This window comes from Sesamum indicum, linkage group LG6, assembly GCF_026168435.1.
Source record: "Sesamum indicum cultivar Baizhima isolate 11 linkage group LG6, ASM2616843v1, whole genome shotgun sequence".
Classification (NCBI taxonomy): domain Eukaryota; kingdom Viridiplantae; phylum Streptophyta; class Magnoliopsida; order Lamiales; family Pedaliaceae; genus Sesamum; species Sesamum indicum.
The window spans coordinates 26,190,186-26,209,319 of NC_142662.1; the positions used below are offsets into that span (position 1 = coordinate 26,190,186).

The 19,134-nt window shown below is 36.7% G+C and overlaps 3 protein-coding genes across 9 annotated transcripts; 2 read left to right on the forward strand and 1 right to left on the reverse strand.

Annotated features, from left to right (window-relative positions):
- Window positions 1-719: 719 nt before the first annotated feature.
- On the reverse strand, window positions 720-4,225 carry LOC105163297 (protein NETWORKED 1D). Of its 4 annotated transcripts, none has more exons than XM_088881214.1 (5): window positions 4,069-4,225; window positions 3,267-3,503; window positions 2,397-2,695; window positions 1,677-2,228; window positions 720-1,002 (listed from the first exon to the last, which is right to left on the reverse strand). In XM_088881214.1, exons 2-5 carry the CDS (start codon window positions 3,346-3,348, stop codon window positions 997-999), a joined length of 939 nt encoding a protein of 312 aa, XP_088737340.1. In that variant the 5' UTR covers window positions 3,349-3,503; window positions 4,069-4,225; the 3' UTR covers window positions 720-996. The 4 variants fall into 4 exon arrangements, with proteins under 4 accessions (XP_088737340.1, XP_011079891.1, XP_088737339.1 ...); XM_011081589.3 differs by lacking the exon at window positions 720-1,002 and adding an exon at window positions 3,626-3,688 and having other exon boundaries at window positions 1,340-2,228; window positions 4,069-4,188; XM_088881213.1 differs by lacking the exons at window positions 720-1,002; window positions 4,069-4,225 and adding exons at window positions 3,626-3,688; window positions 3,974-3,991 and having other exon boundaries at window positions 1,340-2,228.
- A 1,511-nt stretch (window positions 4,226-5,736) lies between these two features.
- MCCA (methylcrotonyl-CoA carboxylase alpha chain) lies at window positions 5,737-14,927 on the forward strand. Of its 4 annotated transcripts, none has more exons than XM_011081587.3 (16): window positions 5,737-6,139; window positions 6,907-7,028; window positions 7,307-7,454; window positions 7,973-8,110; window positions 8,335-8,430; window positions 8,525-8,584; window positions 9,463-9,555; window positions 9,643-9,754; window positions 10,441-10,545; window positions 10,801-10,937; window positions 11,567-11,801; window positions 11,881-12,038; window positions 12,152-12,268; window positions 13,173-13,415; window positions 13,506-13,601; window positions 14,676-14,927. In XM_011081587.3, exons 1-16 carry the CDS (start codon window positions 5,807-5,809, stop codon window positions 14,697-14,699), a joined length of 2,217 nt encoding a protein of 738 aa, XP_011079889.1. In that variant the 5' UTR covers window positions 5,737-5,806; the 3' UTR covers window positions 14,700-14,927. The 4 variants fall into 4 exon arrangements, with proteins under 4 accessions (XP_011079889.1, XP_011079890.1, XP_088738127.1 ...); XM_011081588.3 differs by lacking the exon at window positions 14,676-14,927 and adding an exon at window positions 13,800-14,029 and having other exon boundaries at window positions 5,738-6,139; XM_020694631.2 differs by having other exon boundaries at window positions 6,003-6,139; window positions 6,920-7,028; window positions 14,676-14,923.
- A 440-nt stretch (window positions 14,928-15,367) lies between these two features.
- Window positions 15,368-18,585, forward strand: LOC105163295 (serine/threonine-protein kinase 52). Its single transcript, XM_011081585.3, has 6 exons — window positions 15,368-16,088; window positions 16,901-17,022; window positions 17,279-17,487; window positions 17,587-17,761; window positions 17,868-18,002; window positions 18,193-18,585. Exons 1-6 carry the CDS (start codon window positions 15,764-15,766, stop codon window positions 18,397-18,399), a joined length of 1,173 nt encoding a protein of 390 aa, XP_011079887.1. The 5' UTR covers window positions 15,368-15,763; the 3' UTR covers window positions 18,400-18,585.
- The last annotated feature ends 549 nt before the right edge of the window (window positions 18,586-19,134 follow it).

A 19,134-nucleotide genomic window follows, 5' to 3' on the forward strand; every position in this document is an offset into this window, starting at 1 on the left:
TATTGAAAGCATTAGGACCATATCAATGGTGTGGATCACTCATACATCAATCAATCGCATACGTATGTAGATATCATGTTACCTATTGCATTATGCAATATAGAATACATAAATGGAAAATTCTTACCCAAAACATATTTAGTCGAACTCAATTAATTACAAAGCAGATATATTATACTTACTGTACTTTTCATAAATTGTACATCAATCACACAATAAGTGTATTACACTTGTCATACGATTGATTCAGGTTTGACATACGTGATTCTGATTCACGACTTCACCATATTTATACTCACAAAATTTTAGTATACATTTATAAAGAAATTGACATACGTTTTTCATTTATGTAGAAATAATATAAAAAATAATTTATTTATTTTAAGTATTATAATTAATTTAAAAAATAATATCACATTATCGATTATGCAACTGTCTCTTGATTTTTCTACAGGTGTAAAGATTGGAACGACCAACCGCGAGCAGTCCTAATAATTGAGCATGGACCAATAATTTTAATTTCCAATAAATTGGGCTTAGGGCTTCGAATACTAATTTGGGCCGAAATTTCTTTTTTTTAAAGTTTTTTATCTCAACGATATTTTAGTCATCATGGCCGGGAGAGTAGCACTATGAATAAAATTTGAGGTGATGTCGATAGGATTTGTCGTGTTTGAACAATCGTGTTAACAATGTTGTCCTGATGGAAGATTGAGCAGTGGTAGTAAGAATTATTATTTGGTGCCAACCGTGGCTTAGATGTGATGACTTGATTTCAAAATATTTCAGGTCAACGATCCTAACACAACCACATTTCATCCAACCTAAAAAAACCCATCACAAAATACAAATATATGCCAAAAACTCAATAGACTGCAGTGTCCCCATTTATGTAGAGGATTTCACCAAACCTGATAAAAGAGCTGCTGTTGCCAACATGGTGAAGATCTCAACTTTGCACAAGAATTTGCTGCAGAGCGTTCTGAGTTCACAACTCTACTCCTAAATTTGTATATCCAAACACCTCATCAATATATAATGCAATTCTAAAGACTTATTAACATTTCATCCCAAAATATGCACAAGTTTTCAGTTTATGGTGGGAAATACGCATTTTCAATTTTGCATGGGTTTTCAAGTGAAATGAGAATATGTTTGAATTATTTAATAAGATTGTGTTTTATATTGAACTGTGGTGTCAAATTAATATATTTCCAATGTGAATAAATATAAACAAACATGTTTTCAGTTTAATTACTGTTTAAAACATGAAACAGGCCGTCTAAACTAGACTTCACTGCTTGGAGTATGATAGCCACTACTGTAGTTGAAATATGAATGAACCAAACAAAATGATTAACTTTTTCACAAAGTTAATGAATTAAGTTCTGGAAAAGTTTTTACTACAAATAAATTAATACAATACGAAAAACGCAGTTATCAGAATTGGGTAATCCTGATATCAAAAGGTCCAAAGGTAATTTCATCCAGAATATATCAGTTTCAATGTCCATCTGCACCCACCATGATTCAAAGTGAACCAGGTTTTATCACCAAAACATGCTAGTATTTGGAAAATATGGTTGTCTTTGTGACAAGATCAATGGAATACGCCAGCTGGTACAGAAATTTAGTTGTATTGAAAAGCATTTTCAAGCTTGGTAGATTTAACTCACCTTGGCAAAGGTTTGTCTCAGAATTTCAACTTCACTCTCCGCTTTTTCAGCTCTCTCTTTGAACCCTCTGGCATCTTCCTCAGTAAGTTGTAATTTGTGCTCCAGGTCTGATATGATCTCCAGTGATTGCATGTACTGATCGAGAGCTGCATCCTTTTCAACAGCCAACTTATCGAGTTCAGATTTTAAGGATTGCGCTTCAGTTCCAGCACTATTCGCTCTTTTGTTAAGTTTCTGTGCATCCTCCTGGGCAGAAGATATGACAGCCTGCGGATTAGATATCCTGTCAACGAATTGTTGGTAGTCTTGAAGCTTAGACTCCTTTTCAGCTTCTAATCTGGTCAGCATTTCCTTCAGGACAACAACTTCATTTTCAGCTTTGTTTGCCCGATCACTGAGCACGCTGAAATCCTCCCTGGTCTTGGAGATCTCAGCTTCAAGCAGGGACACTTTATCCAAACTTTGTCGGTACTGAACAAGGCCAGCTTCTTTCTCAGTTTCCAGTTTCGCAAGGGCCTCCTTCAACCATAGAATCTCCTCAGAATTACCTTCCTGGTTTGACAATTTTGGATCGTTGACATGGTTATTCTCATTGCTATGAGTGTTTTGTTCAACAGACTCATCCATGAATTCACAAATCAGTTTGATAGCATGAGGTCAGACAAAAGAAGACCTAGAGAACACTTCCTATGTCAACATTTTTTCACATTATACACATACCGGTATCGGCATATCACGAGTTCCTGGATCAGTCCCAGAAACATCACTCGCCGGTGAATCATCAGCAAACATCAACAGGACTTGATTTGGAAAAGCTTCTTCTATAGTACGGTGGGCAAAACGAATCATAGAGTTTGCATGGTCATATCTTTCTGCCAATGCACGATATCCTCTATAAATTTCCTCAAGCAATGTAATAAGCTCTGGTTGTTTCTGGTAATACATATCTGCCCTCCTGGCAAAGGAATCCACATCTCCCTCAATGATCTGTAGCATTGATTTAACTTTGACATCCATATCTACAAGAACACAAAAAGACATTCAGTATGAACGCATGCATCGTGTTAATTCCATTTTGATGTACAAGTTACATCTAAAACTGAAACCAATTTTATTGCCATGATCTTCCAACTTATCTGCTGATGACTTGTAAACAGTACATCCTTCTACTTCGCATAGACACATCTTAGCATGTACATAAAAATCCACACTTGTATCACCGGAAAACATTGGCATTTAACTTGCATCTTCTCAAAATCAACTGAAGAGTGATATAGGAAAAATATAAAGAGTGCAAGGAGGACAAGAACTGTATTTTTCTACAGGCAAACGAAACAAATTGATATGAAAAGCCAACTGACTCACAAAATGCGAAAGAGAATAAACAATTTTTCCCAGCCCATTACAGTTCTGATGATAGTTAGTACATTTAATCCAAACTCATCATAGCCATTGATATATACAAGCACAAAAATGAACAGCAGCACAGTCTTCCCCAGATTTCACCTCACATGCAATTGAAAGAAATGAGACAAGTATGTGCTCCTTTCTGCGAACACATATTTTCAGTCAAACCAGAAGCTCCTATACCTGTGAGATTTTCTTGGAGCCATTTTGAGTTCTTGGGACTTATACGGGTATCCCACCACGAGGCATACGACCGTTTCGCCATCTTTTCTTATGTGATGCTAATGACTCCCCGACTTTCGATGGCAGTGGCAGAAGAAAGTATAACAGGTGTAATCAATCCAACCCCACAAAAACTTCAGAGCACTCAATTCAATATTAATAAACAGAATTGAGTTCAGGATCTCTCGGTCTCTGCACCTAAGCCAAGACGGTACAAAAGAATCAAGAAATAAGTTCCAAGAATTTATGATTGCTGTATATAGAAAGAAAACTGTTGAGGGAACACATAGCTTGAGATCACACACCCACAGTCTGAATACCTTAAAGACATTCAAGTCTCAAATAATTCAACAGAAGAGTACAGTTCATCAGAAAAAAATTACCTGGCAAGATTCAAACATAAATTAGAAGACAACAACAATAAAGTTTTTCCTCATAAATGAACAAAACATTAGTACAGTCAAGAATTAACAAGGTTTTCAGTCAACGACAGCGCCGCCAACGCGACAACATAGTGGTCAAGAAAATACAAGATTAAAACCCATAAGCCACATTCAACCAAGATCCCATTTCCATCAAAGAACAAACTGAAACTCATATCATCAAGATTATTTTCTTGAAAAAAAATAAAATAAAATTCAAGAAACAAGTCAACCAACGAGTCATACTGTATATCCGCACAAGAAATACATCCAAACATACATAAACTGAAATTTGATTGAATTATACACTAATAATGCATGGAGTAGAAAAAACCACTTACTGGAAACAAGAAATTAAAACGGATTGATGCAGAAGTTTTCTTTCTTTTCTCTCTCTCTCTTTTTTTTTTTTTTTTTGGAGGCAGATGCAAGAGTTTTCTTGAAAGTCAAAGCAGTGATATTATAAAAAGGACACTATGACTGCTTTTCTTTGGGCCTTCATTTTGGGCTGGAATACTGGACTGTTTGTGAGCTGTTTTCTGTATTTCGCGTACAAGCGATATTGTCAGGTTCTGCAGGGTTGCATGTATTTGCTTGTAATTTAGGAGAAGTCAAAAGTCGTTGAAATGCCTCATTGACTTGACAGGGTTGAAGATGCTGTTATTCGCTACCTTAACCGAAAGCTGCCCGGAGATGCCCCTGGCAACACATGAATCGGCAGGAGTGGCACAACTTGTAATGACTAGGATGTAACTGGGTAATGTTTTGGCCTTATTCTTCATTGCCTGTGTACACATGGTACGAGTGATGCAATTTGCCGTCACAAGCATCAAAGGAAGAAAACAATACATCCTTGTACAAGTGTGGTATTGAATTTCTTGCTGGTCCAGCATGTTGTGAACTTCATGTTCTTGGCTGGACAGAAATGGCAATGTAAATTGATTATTGCCTAAGGCCCCATTTACTGCTATTGTTGTAGTGCTGCAATATTGTACTTATACATGGTAGAATGTGTAAAATCAGACTAGATAGAAACATTTCAATTATCGACTCTAAATGCTAATCTTTTTTCAGTCGAGATACGTTTTACAAGCTTTCCCATGGGCTATAAACCTTGTTTGCTTTGTATTCTTTTAACTGCTTCATGTTGTGGAGAACTCTACGACGGTTCATTAGAGTTGAAAAGACAAAAATGGTGAAGGAATCATAGTTCTTTCCTGGGATGCGGATCTAGTGTGTGAAGAAAGTATACAAATTTTGACGTGATAGGACCAACATATATGAATACTAAGAAAGATCTTCAGGTCTTGGTATTACAGGACTTGAGTGTTATTCAGCATTGATGCTATGGGTCTTGGAACCTCAGAATTGATAAATGAATATGCCGAGCAGCGAGCTATTTGACATTCTACCGAAATCTGAAGTGAAGAAACAGTGAAAGTGGGTTCTTTGGGCTGGAATACTGGACTCAATTCATTTCCTTTTTTTTTCCTCTTATTTTCATCCAACTCTTATTAAATTTGCCTTCGTTATAAATATTTTTTATTGTTTAAAAAATTAATAATACTTTAATTTTAATTATGGTTCAACAGCTAGCATAAGCCGTCAGCCTTGTTAGATGAATTGACTAAAATTTATTTGTGATAGAAAATTATAATTGACTTATTTTTTGAAATAATTTTTCATCCATCTTATTAGACTTTTTTTTATAATTTTTTTTAACAAGAAGAAATACCATAAGTATAAAATTGATAATGTTAGACTTTTATAAAAAAATTACATAATTTTAAATCAAATATTAAAGATATAGAGGGGATTCATTGTATTTTTCTTTTTTTTTTTTCTTGAGGATTGGAAGAAATAGAGTATTGGTCATGTCTGCCACGCCAGCGTCGCATAGGATCATTTATTCCGGTTAGGCAATAAAATAATATAGACAGTATTATCCAATAATAATAATAATAAAATATATATTATATAAAATGAAAAATAATAAAATGAAATCAGCTCCCTCTCCGTCGTCATTTATTTCCTCCATCAAAGAATCGTCACACTTTACTGCGTGTGAGCTTCCAGACGATGTCGTTCCTAGGTCTACTAATCCGTCGAAGAGCCAGAGCTCTGCCGGTTGGGCGCAGAGAGTTCTCTTCCAGTGTGAGGGATTCAGTCAGCCGAGCGAGTGGACGAATAGAGAAGATATTGATCGCCAATAGAGGTGAAATAGCGTGCAGGATTATTCGTACGGCCAAGCGCTTGGGGATTCGGACTGTCGCGGTTTACAGCGACGCCGATGAGAGCAGCTTGCATGTTAAGTCTGCTGATGAGGCCGTTAGGATTGGACCCCCGCCTGCTCGGCTTAGCTACTTGAGCGCTACCACTATTATTGAGGCCGCTTCCAGAACCGGAGCTCAGGTTATACATACTGAATGGTTCTCTTCTTCTCGTCATGTGTTGCTTAATCGAATGTCTTTTGCTTAATTTTCAAATTTTGAGGAGAAGTAAATAAATGTGGGAGGGGTAAGGTTTATTCGGGTTCAAGTGGAACGTGTAGTCTCAAAACTGAGCGAAATTTAGAAGCTCTGCAGTATTTTTAAGGAATGTCTTCACTTCTGTTCATTTTGAAAATCAATTTGCAAGTTAAATGGGCCAGTTCGAAAACTTTTATCATTTTACGTGTTTAGTTTACAGAGTTCACAAGTTGAGTTAATCAGTACGCTGAAAACTGTGAGAGAGCTCTTTTTGCTTTACTGTATTTATCTACAACTGTTTAACTTTGAGCTCCGCACCAGCTAGCTAGTTTATAAAGCTACGTCCAGGTGTAGACTGGAACATTAGAATTTTGTAACTCTCCCCCAAAAGGACCATGTATAAAATATTTGTTTCGGGATTGGAAAATTTTCATGAATGCGAAGTGTCACTAAATCAGATTTTATGGCGATAAAAAGTAAAACAGGATATCTAAACTGGCACAGCGAATACCAATTAATGGTATATAATAAGTTCCTGTGATTTATTCTAACAACAGCAAGGGCAACTTGGTGTATTACATTGCTATATTTTGGTCGGCTTATAATTTTCATCAATTGTACTATTTCTTATTGTTCATCATATAGATGGTTGATTGCTTAGTGATTATGGGATGCACTTTTAGACTGGGATGTCTTCTTTGTGATAATTAGGCTATCCACCCAGGTTATGGTTTCTTATCAGAAAGCTCTGAGTTTGCCCAACTTTGTGAAGATGAGGGTTTTATATTTATTGGACCTCCTGCATCGGCAATTCGTGACATGGGTGATAAAAGGTAATACTGCAGGGCATTTCACTACCTTCTGGTTCATTAAGGTTCTACTCTTGGTTTATCTTTCTTCATCTTTGCCTACACATAGATGCTGAGGAGCTTTGGTTGCATTGAAACAGAGAGCTCGCTCTCTTGGATACTTGGACATGACAAAACACTTTTGGGAACTTGATAGATACATATCCAATAAAATTTTCTCACCGCATCCTCTATGTGAAATATTTAATTCTCTGTTAATTGTATATTCTGTCAAGTCCTAATTGAGGAATATTATGTTTCAGTGCTTCAAAGAGAATAATGGGTGCGGCTGGAGTACCCCTAGTGCCTGGATATCATGGTGACGAACAAGATATCGATTTAATGAAGTTAGAAGCAGATAGAATCGGATATCCTGTATTGATCAAGCCAACTCATGGAGGTGGAGGGAAGGTGCTACTACTTTTGATTTTTCGTCCCCTTAATTTTGCTTATTTAAGATTCGTTGATATAAGTATTGTAGTTAAACTGCTATTCGACTTTATTACTTGATCTTTTTCTCTGTATAGTATGTAACATTTCTATTTTCAATTTTTGTTAATCTTTGGAACCAAAAGAGCACTGGGACTGGGGCATGTTATGGTTGGACGTGCTCTATTGTTATAAAATTGGGGACCATGTGTAAGTTTAAGTAGACTCATTAAATCATAACTGATGAAATGATCAGAATTTGGTGTTGAGAGGTTTGAGTTGCTTCCATTCTTGGACTAATATGCTGTGCATATGTTAAGGTTTTCCTATTCCACTTTCCATTCAATCCTCTATTCATGTGATGCACAAATAGAACAGTGGATGCCCCTCTTAGGCCTTTTCTTTTACCTGTCAAAATTTGTCTGAAATTTGCTAGTCAGTACAACCTGAACTAGTTCACTGATGGTTTCGAAGCATAATATTGTTCTTGCCTATTTTAGGGTATGAGAATTGTGCAAAGTCCTAACGATTTTGCTGATGCATTTGTTGGAGCACAACGAGAAGCTGCTGCGTCTTTTGGAATCAACACAATCCTGCTGGAGAAATATATCACAAAACCGAGGCACATAGAAGTCCAGGTACTCTTGTTGTTAATCCCAATATCAGTTTGAAAGCTCGTCTGTCTGTTTGTCCATTAAACTGGTTTAGTCCATGAAACACATTCTTCATCATTTGTTTCCTTTACATCCCTCCCATTTCTAGCATTTGCACAAAGAATTTCCTGATAAAAAAGCTGAGAAGAGATTATCTACTAAATGCCTTGTTAATGACAAGAAGACACTTATCTAGCTTCGCACTGTAGATCTTTGGGGACAAACACGGCAGTGTTATACATCTAAATGAGAGAGATTGCAGTGTGCAGAGGAGACACCAGAAGATTATTGAAGAAGCCCCTGCTGTAATTCTTCTCTTCCAGCATGCTCCTTTAGTTTCAATTTTTTGGTTTATCCTTGTACTGCTATCTGACTGTGAAAAACATTCTGTAACTGCAGCCAAACATCAGCAATGATTTTCGGTCACACTTGGGTAAAGCGGCTGTATCTGCAGCCAAGGTGATTGATGGATTCAAGTATCTGCTGTTTTTGTCCATCATTGCTTTTTATATGTTGGTGCTTTATTTACTGCCAGTTGTCATGGAGATGGCATGGATTGATGGATTTTTTTAATTTCATCTTTCTCTTTAGCATATTCTTCATCAACTTTTGAAGCCATTGAGGGATCCTTTGAATTGCTCTGTTACTCTTTTTGAAGCAGCATACAATCTTGTGTGCCTTTACTCTTACAAGAATGCTTCTTAGACATAGTATGTTGTTTGACAACTTTTTTCTCAGAGTAAGCTGTATATGTGCTGGAAATTGAAGGTTGTGTAAAATATTCTTCTCTTTGATGTGCCTTCCTAGTCCTAAGTGATGCTAGCTGCTAATCATGATATTTTTGTTCAGCATTCTCAGTTAGCATGCTCAAGTAAGAGCACGGTTTCAACTTAATCTATGATGAAGAGAATGCAAAAGGGTTCTGGGCAATGATCTAGTGGAGCATATTCTTATAGGATCTTCTAATTCTTTTCTTCAAAAAACAAGAATAAAGAAAAGAAAGAAGAAAAGGCAATTCAGTGAACTGACAATTGGTCTCCCAGATGCAGAAGATATCTTCTGTGATTGAACTATATGAATCTGAGAAGAAAAATATCATGAGGCATTTGCTTTGTATTACTCCCTCTTACTCTCCATCATCCTTTATATAAATAAAAACTTTTCCAAACAGAAACTCATTACTTTTGTTTATATGTCCGATGGTTTCAAATGTTTAAATATAATGGGAATGTCAACTGCTTTTGGAAGTCTTTGTAGAAGTTTGTAATCAGTTCAGCTGTTCTGTTTGTAGTCTCACTTAATAACTTTGCAATACTTTGATTTCCACTTTTGTGTAGGCAGTCGGTTATCACAATGCTGGCACTGTTGAGTTTATAGTTGATACTCTTACCGGAGAATTTTATTTTATGGAGATGAACACCCGTCTTCAGGTGGTTTCATCTCTCCAAACCATGCCTTCTATTTATTTTTATTTTTTATATACTTCTAAATGCAGAAAATGTTGGCCTTTCTTGCAGGTTGAACATCCTGTTACTGAGATGATTGTTGGTCAAGATCTTGTGGAGTGGCAAATACGTGTTGCTAATGGAGAACCTCTTCCAGTTAGTCAATCAGATGTGCCCTTGTCAGGTAAGATTTCATATATATGTGAATCTTTTAATGCTGCCATTTGATGTGGTGCTATGTATGCTCATGCTTCATCAACGTCGAACTGTTTTAGTATAACTTGGAGGGAGGCATTTCAAAAGTTTCAGATTGAGTAGGGGTCAAAGAAGGGCATATATATATGTATGATCCTGTGGTTTTTACACCACGGATTTCTGTACCGTCTATTACTCTTGTTCAATATTGGGCATCCTGGAACATGTTATTCTTGAATGTAACATTCACCAATCAGAGCATATGTGCGTCGCATTGCATGCTTAGTATTAGATAAAGGTTATCTACTAGGATATTTTGTGTCGGGCTAAAAATCAGGTAAAGGTAGTGATTGTTGAAGATCTTAAATATTGTGTTGCAATCTGACCTAAGTACTTTTTCTGCAACTTTGACTGATGATTAATGTTAATTTGTGCTATAGTTGATATGCTTGACTTCAAATATGTTTGTTTTTCATGAGTCTTTACATAAGCTTTGACCTTTAGACGAGATCAGATGGATTATATTACTTTTACTGTTTCATGCATACCTGTCTGCTTATTCAGTACATTTATAACTTCTTTTTCTTCCGATCTTTGGGAATATAATATGGTGATGATTCCTTCATTCCTGGGCTGATTGTAGTATTGTACCTTTCTGAGTACTTCTTATGACAGGTCATGCTTTTGAAGCCCGCATATATGCTGAGAATGTTCCAAAAGGATTTCTCCCAGCAACTGGAATTCTTCATCACTATCGTCCTGTTCAAGTTTCATCCGAAGGTACTACAAACCAAAGTCAACAACTCAGTTAAATCAAATAATAGCAAATTCTATACAACTCCAAAACTAACCCCTCAAACTAATCATGCAACCTGTCATAGAAGTTACTGGTGCTGATGAAATAAATCTTGATGACTTCCTGAAGAGTCTATTTTAATAATTTTTCGACTTGGATATAATGCATCTTTCAAACTGGAGATTTGGCCATTTTTTTTTTGTGAATTTTTCTCATTTCAAGTTAATTCCTATTACCAGTTAGGGTTGAGACTGGAGTTGAGCAGGGAGACACAGTTAGCATGCATTATGATCCCATGATAGCTAAACTTGTAGTGTGGGGAGAAGATCGAACAGGTGCATTAATCAAAATGAAGGATTGCCTGTCAACGTTTCAGGTACACTGAATTAGGGATAAAGCAATAGCTTTTGCAATTTTATTGCATGTAGATAGTTGTTTGTTAAATAATGCTCAAGTTTTTGCGACTTTCCAGATATTCGTATCACATGGGCCGTTTATGAAAGTTGAATTTATACTAATTTACTTTTAGGTTTAAAAGATCCTTTTGATGTAACATTCTGCTCAATGGATCAAAATTCCCTGCTAATTTGTGCATGTTATAAACTAGTTGTTGATGATCATAATGTCGTCTTTTTTTTTTTTTGGTGTTTGAGGAATGTGTTTTGGTAGTTCCATAGGACGTGATATGCTAACAGTAGTTTTTGTAAGCTTATTGGGATCATGATGTAGAATTCCAAATTACAAGGATGATGATGGAAGTGCCTCCGATCTGCTTCATCCGATAATCAGCATTTTCTCTTTCTTTCATGTGCAAGATTTTTGCCACGACCTTTCTTCTTCTTTTTCTTGTAATCTAATTTCTATGAAGAAACCAATGTTTTTTTGCTTGATGACCCTGTCCCCACTACGTAGTCATCTATGAAACTCCGCTGCCAGGTCACTTAATCACATTTCCTAATTTAGTCATTTGTCAATTGAGTGGAATCTGATCATTAGTTCTTGCAGGTTGCAGGTTTGCCAACCAATATAGATTTTCTCTTAAAACTTGCAAACCATGGAGCTTTTGAAAATGGAGAAGTGGAAACCAATTTCATTGATTTGCATAAAGATGATCTGTTCATTGATCCAACTGATCAGTTATCAAAACAGCAAGTTTATAATGCTGCTATACATGGGGCTGCCATTGCAGCTGCTTGTGTTTGTGAGAAGGAACATGCAGTAACAAAAGAAGGCAGGCCTGGTAATTTAATGATGCAACTTATGTAGCCTACAGATGCTTCTTGTATCCTTGGAATCACTAATCCTGTACTCATGCACAGGTAACCTTTCCTTGTGGTATGCTAATCCTCCTTTCCGAGTCAATTATTCTGCAAAACGTACAATGGAGCTTGAGTGGGAAGATGAATCTAGCAACGGTAGCTCGAAATTTGTACCAGTACATATCACTTATCTGGGTGAAGGGAAATATCTAATTGAGGTTGTTTTTCTTCTGCTCATTCCAAGCTGAATGTTTTTGCTTCTGAATTTCTCTTGGACTTCAAATTAATAATTTCAGGAACCCTATCTTGAACTAGTAATATGCACTTACAGGTTGGAGGAAGTAGTTTTCCTGGTCTCAAGTTGAATGTGGCGCACTTAAGAGACCATGATTTTAGAGTTGAACATGGTGGTGTAAGCGTGAATGTCAGCATAGCTGTTTATCAGAAGGTGAATTTTTACCCTAGGAGACAATGAAAAGGAACTTTTTTCTCATATTTTTCTCTCATTTTATTGTCTTTTTCCTTTTTGCTTGCTTTAGAGTTCATGTGTTTCCATTTTCAGGAATTTGTCTTCTTGTTAATGCCTATACTGTTTAATTTGTTGGAAGCCCTTCTATAGAACTAAGGTCTAGTTGCTGCAGCTTGTCACTATCTCTATGAAAAATAAATTAATAGTATCAAATACCAATTATTTCTACTCAGGAGTTCACGCCCAGGACTATCGCACTCTCTCCCACATGCAACCATTTCCAGTGATTGCACTGCATTCACTTATTTGCCATGCTGACACTTCTGTACACATGTAAAAGAAGTATAATGAGAATTATAATACACTTGTACATATACAATGACAGTCACAGCTGCAGTAATGGAGAAAAGTGCTGTATCTTACTACAGCAGCAAGTTGCTCTAATCAGTTGTTTGATATGCTCTCGAGGCGATCAAATAGAACACACCGTATCTCAGTAAATCCTTTGATGACTGAAATGACTTTCAATTAGCCAGCCCTTCATACGCGCACCTTCCGCAAGCGTGAAAGCACACAAACCATTTAAATAGGAAACAGGGGGGGGGGGGTATCGACCTTAAATTTTCAAATCCTTTCTAAATGTGATGATTGATAGTCTATGTTCATTATCAATAAGTGACTCATAAGTCGAGACAATAGTGTGACAAGTTATGCCCACAGTTCTGGTGATGCTATCCTCTTATTTGTCATCAAGCATACATGGCTTTCTATTCATTTCATTGGTTTTCTTGGTACAAGGTGGATGATGGCAAAGGACTTTTGTTCAACACTATGTTCTGCATTTCTTTACTAATTCCGAGTAAAAACCCTGACTCAATTGCAGGATCAGATGGAGCATATTCACATCTGGCATGGATCATCCCATTACCATTTTAAACAGAGAAAAGGCCTTGACCTTGCTGATATCGATGAATCCTATCAGAAGCCTGCTCCTGAGGCATCCTCACATCCACCTGGGACTGTTGTGGCTCCTATGGCTGGTTTAGTAGTTAAAGTTTTGGTACAGGACGGTGCAAAAGTTGTAGAAGGGCAACCTATATTAGTCTTAGAAGCTATGAAAATGGAGGTTTGCGTCTGTGTTCTGGAACGCTTTACTCTGCCTAAATTATTAGATGTTTTATTTTCAGCATATGTTGCTTAACAACTTCTTCTGCAGCATGTTGTGAAGGCACCAAGTGCTGGTTGCATCAGCAGGCTTCGAGTCAGTGCCGGTCAACAGGTTTCGGATGGTACAGTTCTATTTGCTGTAAAGGTGAGTCATTGCTCATAATGGTCTTTTGACCTCATTTGCCCACTTGCAGAATATCATTGCTTGCCTGGAAATACTGTATCTAAATTCATGAGCTGGTTTATGTTGCTGAAGGCATGCTAGTTGCAGCTTATAGAGTCATTTTACCAGCACCAATACTTTCTGCTTCATTATGATACAAGCTACATTTCTCTTGAACAGGACGGGTAAAAATGTGGAAGAGAGGATTATTTGTGTGCACGAATTGAAAAAATCCCTCTGTTTTTAATGTATGGCAGAGATGGACCATGGGACCAGTAACCTAATTGGACACATACCTGTTTGTAAATATCACCATCAGGTTCTTACCCCTGACCATCACTTTGAAAAATGTAATAAAACCAAAAACTTTATTGGTCTTTGAAAAGCCTGCAAATAATTTCCCATGTTCATTTTCTCTTCCTCTCTACATTTGGTGGTTGTTTTCAAGATAATGTTGTTTCAAATTGCTTTTTAGCATTCTTGTTATTCTTCTTGTTTGCCTTCATATAATTTTTACGAAATGCTCTTGGAAATGATCAATTGTGTTAGGTGAGCCCTACTCTTTTTTTACTGTTTTAAGGACGAAAGCCACCGTTGACCTTAAGATCCAAATTTGTTCGCCTAAATTCATTGAACTTCCCGACTTGGACCATCCTCGCTCATGTTGGTACGGAATACGCTGACGTTGAGGCCCTCATATTCCTACGATATGCCATACAGCTTGCAACTTTTGTATACCATGTAAATAGCCAATTATTGTAGAATGAGAGGGTAACTACAGTTTTATCCTCGAGACTTCATATGTGAAGTTTTAATCGATGTTTCTATATCATAATGGGTGCTAGCTAATGAAGAAACCAACAGGAATTCTTGTTCATGGCATTGAATTCCTTGCCTTTTACTGCCAAAGACAAATGCACAGGGACATATTTGGAGATATGTTGGATGATCGTTACCACTATTTGTTTAATTATGATTTAATCATTTTCGTTCCTTTTTAGGTTAGGTGATGCGACGCATTCTTTTAATTATGGTTTGTGAATATAACAATACCAGGAATGGCCATCACATGGCATCTAATCTCAACTGAAAGAATGTAATGTAGTTTGTTTGATTCCGTCGGACGCAAGCTGCAGAGAGGGATCCTCTTGTCTTTGTCCTGTTCCCTGGCCCTGAAGAGACAGACAAGATCTGTAAATTGATTGGAAAAATAATAAAATCCCTGCCCCGAACATATCGATATATGCCATGTGATGTGATTATAGTATTTATTGTCGATCGGCAGATGACATAGATTTTGTTTTTGATTTAACTTATCGTTAGATGAACTCATCAAGTGTGAGTTTTTTTATTATTTTACTTTTCTATTATAAACATTTTGTACATACATTTAATATGTATAAAAAATTTTCGCAAATTTTAAATTGATGTGGATTTTACACACAAGACGCCTTGCGTTGGTACCGAAGTTGCACTGGATTTCGATTGCATTTTTAGCTCTCTTTTTTTTTCCAAGATTCAATATCGTTTCTTAGAAAGTGAATTTTCTATTTGATTTAAGTTTTTTGCAAAATGGATTTTAAAAGATGAAATACAATTAGCAACATAAAATTCAATCTCGTACTTATTGAAGCTTTAATCTTTGGGAGGTGCTCATGTTTTATGCTTACTTAGCCTGGCGGTTTAATGATAAACATGCAAACAAGTGCAGCAGCAAGCGGCTACATACCTACCTACCAATTTTCATCGTCCATGTAAAAAATCTGGTCCACAAGCACACGGGTCCTCACTTTGCGTTTCGTGGCTTCCAAAAACTCAATCTTGTGTCGTTGTACAATCTCTTTCGCATGAGATGTCATTCCCTGTTTACATTTCCACTACCTTCCATTCCATTTGATTGTTCTCTTTCACGGATACCAACCCTTTTCTCCCTCCCTTTCTGCCTCTATTTATTTTCTTTCTTGGCTCCACCATTCACTACCACCACTATTTCTACTCTTTCATCTCTCAACAGCTGTTTCTGTATTCATGCTTCCCTCGCTCTCTTGAATGTTTCTAATGGGCTTTGAGCATTTCTTGGTATATTCTTGTTCTTTCTGATTTCGTGCTTTAAGCTTCTATTTGTTTTGCTTTGAGCCACGAGAATGGATTTGAAGAAGGAAGAGAGTGTTGTTGGGACAGCCCACAACTTTGAAGAAGGCGCCTTGGAATTGAGAGTGAAGGATGTGGGTAGTGCGGGTGATAACAGAGAGAGCACTGTGTTCTTGAGGGCTGATAAGATTGATTTCAAGACTTGGGATGTGCAGCTGGAGAAGCATTTGAGTCGGGCTTGGTCTAGAGATGCTGAAGCCCATAACAAGCCCGAAGAATGGGAAATCGATTTGTCTAAGCTTGATATAAAAAATGTTATAGCTCATGGGACGTATGGTACAGTTTATAAAGGTGTTTATGATGGCCAAGATGTTGCAGGTAAGACTAGAATCTGCTTCCCTCCTTTAATCTTGTTTATCTTATGAAGGATTTTTTTCATTTTTGTCATGTTTCTGCTGAAGATTAAACAAATTTGTGCTTTTTCACTGTCTTTTTTTGGTTTATTTTCTGTGAGAATTCTCCATCATTCACGTATGGTTCTTACTGTTTAAGTTCAGAAGTAATGTTTCTGGAGGGACTAGACAGTGTTTTGGAGTATTGAGGCAATGACATTAACTTAAGCAAATATGGTTCCACGTTCTATTAATTGTATGAAACAATGAGCCTATAAAACTGTTGTAAGCATTGTAGGAAGCATAATCCTCCAAATTGTCTTTTTCTCATCTATGCAGCAGTTTGATTGAAGTTTTTGTGTAACTTATTTAAGCCCCTGAATCTTGTAGAAATAGGATTAAGTTAATAAATTCCATACTTTCATCAGTGTGGAATAGTGATAAGTAAAGTTCATTGCATTGATGATCTGCTGAAACTTGAGGCGCCTACTCTTGAAATTAGTCCTGGAGCTTTATATATTCATGAAGTTATTTCTTCAATGAATTTTTAGCTCTCTATTTTGTGTTCTTGCCTATGTTTATGAACTGAATCAATTATTGTAAAGATGGATAATAAACGGATGGATGTCTGATTCTGGAAATGAATTTTATCGGTCTTTCGTGTGTGCAATATGTATAACTATGTAACATCAGCTGCAAGCGCCAACTAATTTTTGTTGTCCTTGTGTAATGAAAACCTGCATCTTACATATTTAATTGTGTTACTCTCTGACAACTGCAAAATTCTCAACTACATAGTGAAGGTATTGGACTGGGGGGAGGATGGCATTGCTACTGCAGCTGAGAGCGCTGCTCTTCGGGCATCTTTTAAACAAGAAGTAGCTGTCTGGCAGAAGCTTGACCACCCAAACGTCACTAAGGTGAAGATTAAGTCTTTTACATTCATACGACTTTATTTTGAAAATGCAACATTTTAAGCTTTGAGACAAATTTGATAGCTGTCTCTGCACTTTTTTAACACCAATCTTAGGCATGGTCAGATTTCACGCAGTCCGTGTTCTATAATATTAGCATATATAGCAATAGTCAGATTCGCATTCTATTTTTAAGACATGATCAATTTGTCTATGTTTATGACTTGATTTGCTCACAACTTAACACTTTCTTTCTTTCTAGTTTATTGGTGCCTCAATGGGAACATCGAATCTCAAGCTACCTTCTCAAGGCACTTTGGCTGGTAGTTTCAACTCACTTCCGTCCAGAGCATGTTGTGTTGTGGTGGAGTACATTCCAGGTGGGACATTAAAGAAGTTCTTAATCAGGAATAGCAGGAAAAAACTCGCTTTTGGGGTTGTGATTCAACTTGCCCTAGATCTTGCTAGAGGGTGAGAAACATTATGGTTAAATAATTCAAATTCATAAATTGGTCCTCACCAAGAAAGTGCCTTTTCTGTTTCTCACTAGTTCCCCTTCTGATTCTGCAGTTTGAGTTACCTCCACTCGAAAAAAATTGTGCATCGTGACGTCAAAACAGAGAATATGCTGCTTGATTCTAATAGAACTCTTAAAATTGCCGATTTTGGTGTTGCTCGGATTGAAGCTCAGAATCCACGGGATATGACTGGAAATACTGGTACTCTCGGCTACATGGCACCAGAGGTACGCTATTATCTTTTCCAATCTAGTATTTAGCTGTTTCATCTAAAACTGTTCCATGTTAAGGCCAACCAGCTAAGCAAAAACTAATGGCTTTTGAAATTTTTAGGTTCTTGACGGCAAGCCTTACAATAGGAAATGCGATGTCTACAGTTTCGGCATATGCTTGTGGGAAATATACTGCTGCGATATGCCTTATCCTGATCTCAGCTTCGCTGACGTGTCTGCCGCTGTGGTGCAACAGGTCCGTCTTCTGTAGGAATAGTTATTGCTATTGTTCGATTCATTGCATGTGGAGTAGTAATCTCACTTTCGTTCTATTAGGTGAAATGGACCGATTTGCTACTAGTTTCTGTTTCCGTAGAGTACTAAAAAACTGGTAAAGCATTTTTAACGACCTTTCCATTAATGATCGTAAATTTCTACTTCCCCAGAACTTACGACCAGAAGTTCCACGATGCTGCCCGGGTGGATTCGCAAGCATCATGCGCAAGTGTTGGGATGCAAAACCAGAAAATCGGCCTGAGATGGACGAGGTCGTGAGGCTGTTAGAAGCAGTGGACACGAGCAAGGGTGGTGGAATGGTACCTGATGATGAGGCTGGCGGATGCTTTTGTTTCAGAAAAGCTCGTGGTCCATGACTAGACCACAACCTTATTCAGTTCCTGCTGTAATAAGCAATCAATTTTACATAGAATCAATTCATTTACATTTTACTCTTCTGGAGATGGTCTTTTAATAAACAGTGTTTGCCCACAAGATGTCTATATTCCATTCTGACTGTGACTGAATTATTAAATAAAAGAAATTGTGATTGGGTAATGTTATATTTTCTTTATTGAAATTTTCTTATTTAAATAAAATTTTCGACCATACCTACCGCGCATTATATAATTAATTTTAATTTTATATGACTCAGTTCAAGCATGAATACTCTTGTTACTATAAAAAGAATATGTATACTTATTTTTTCCTTTTTAAGAATTAAAATTGATTTTCCGACTCTTTCTTAAAATTTAAATTCACGACCTATCTTTCATATAAAAAAAAAAACAAAAAAGAATAAATACCTCTAGAAGCATAATCCATGAAAGTGGTTTGTTGAAGGTAAGCAAGCAAAGAGGGCATCAATTCCTACTTTGATGCACAAGGAAGAATAGAATTTTGGGCAACCCTTGGATGGAATTTCTTAGCATATTTTCCTGCATAATAATAATAATAATAAAGGTATCTCAATTTCCCATTAAAATTATTTTTTGTAGGACTATTAATATGCTTCTTTCGTTATGTCTTATTTTAATTTTAGTTTTCGAAACAATTATGAAAAATGAAACTTTAAGTTGGTTTGAATGTATTCTAATTATATCCATTTATAT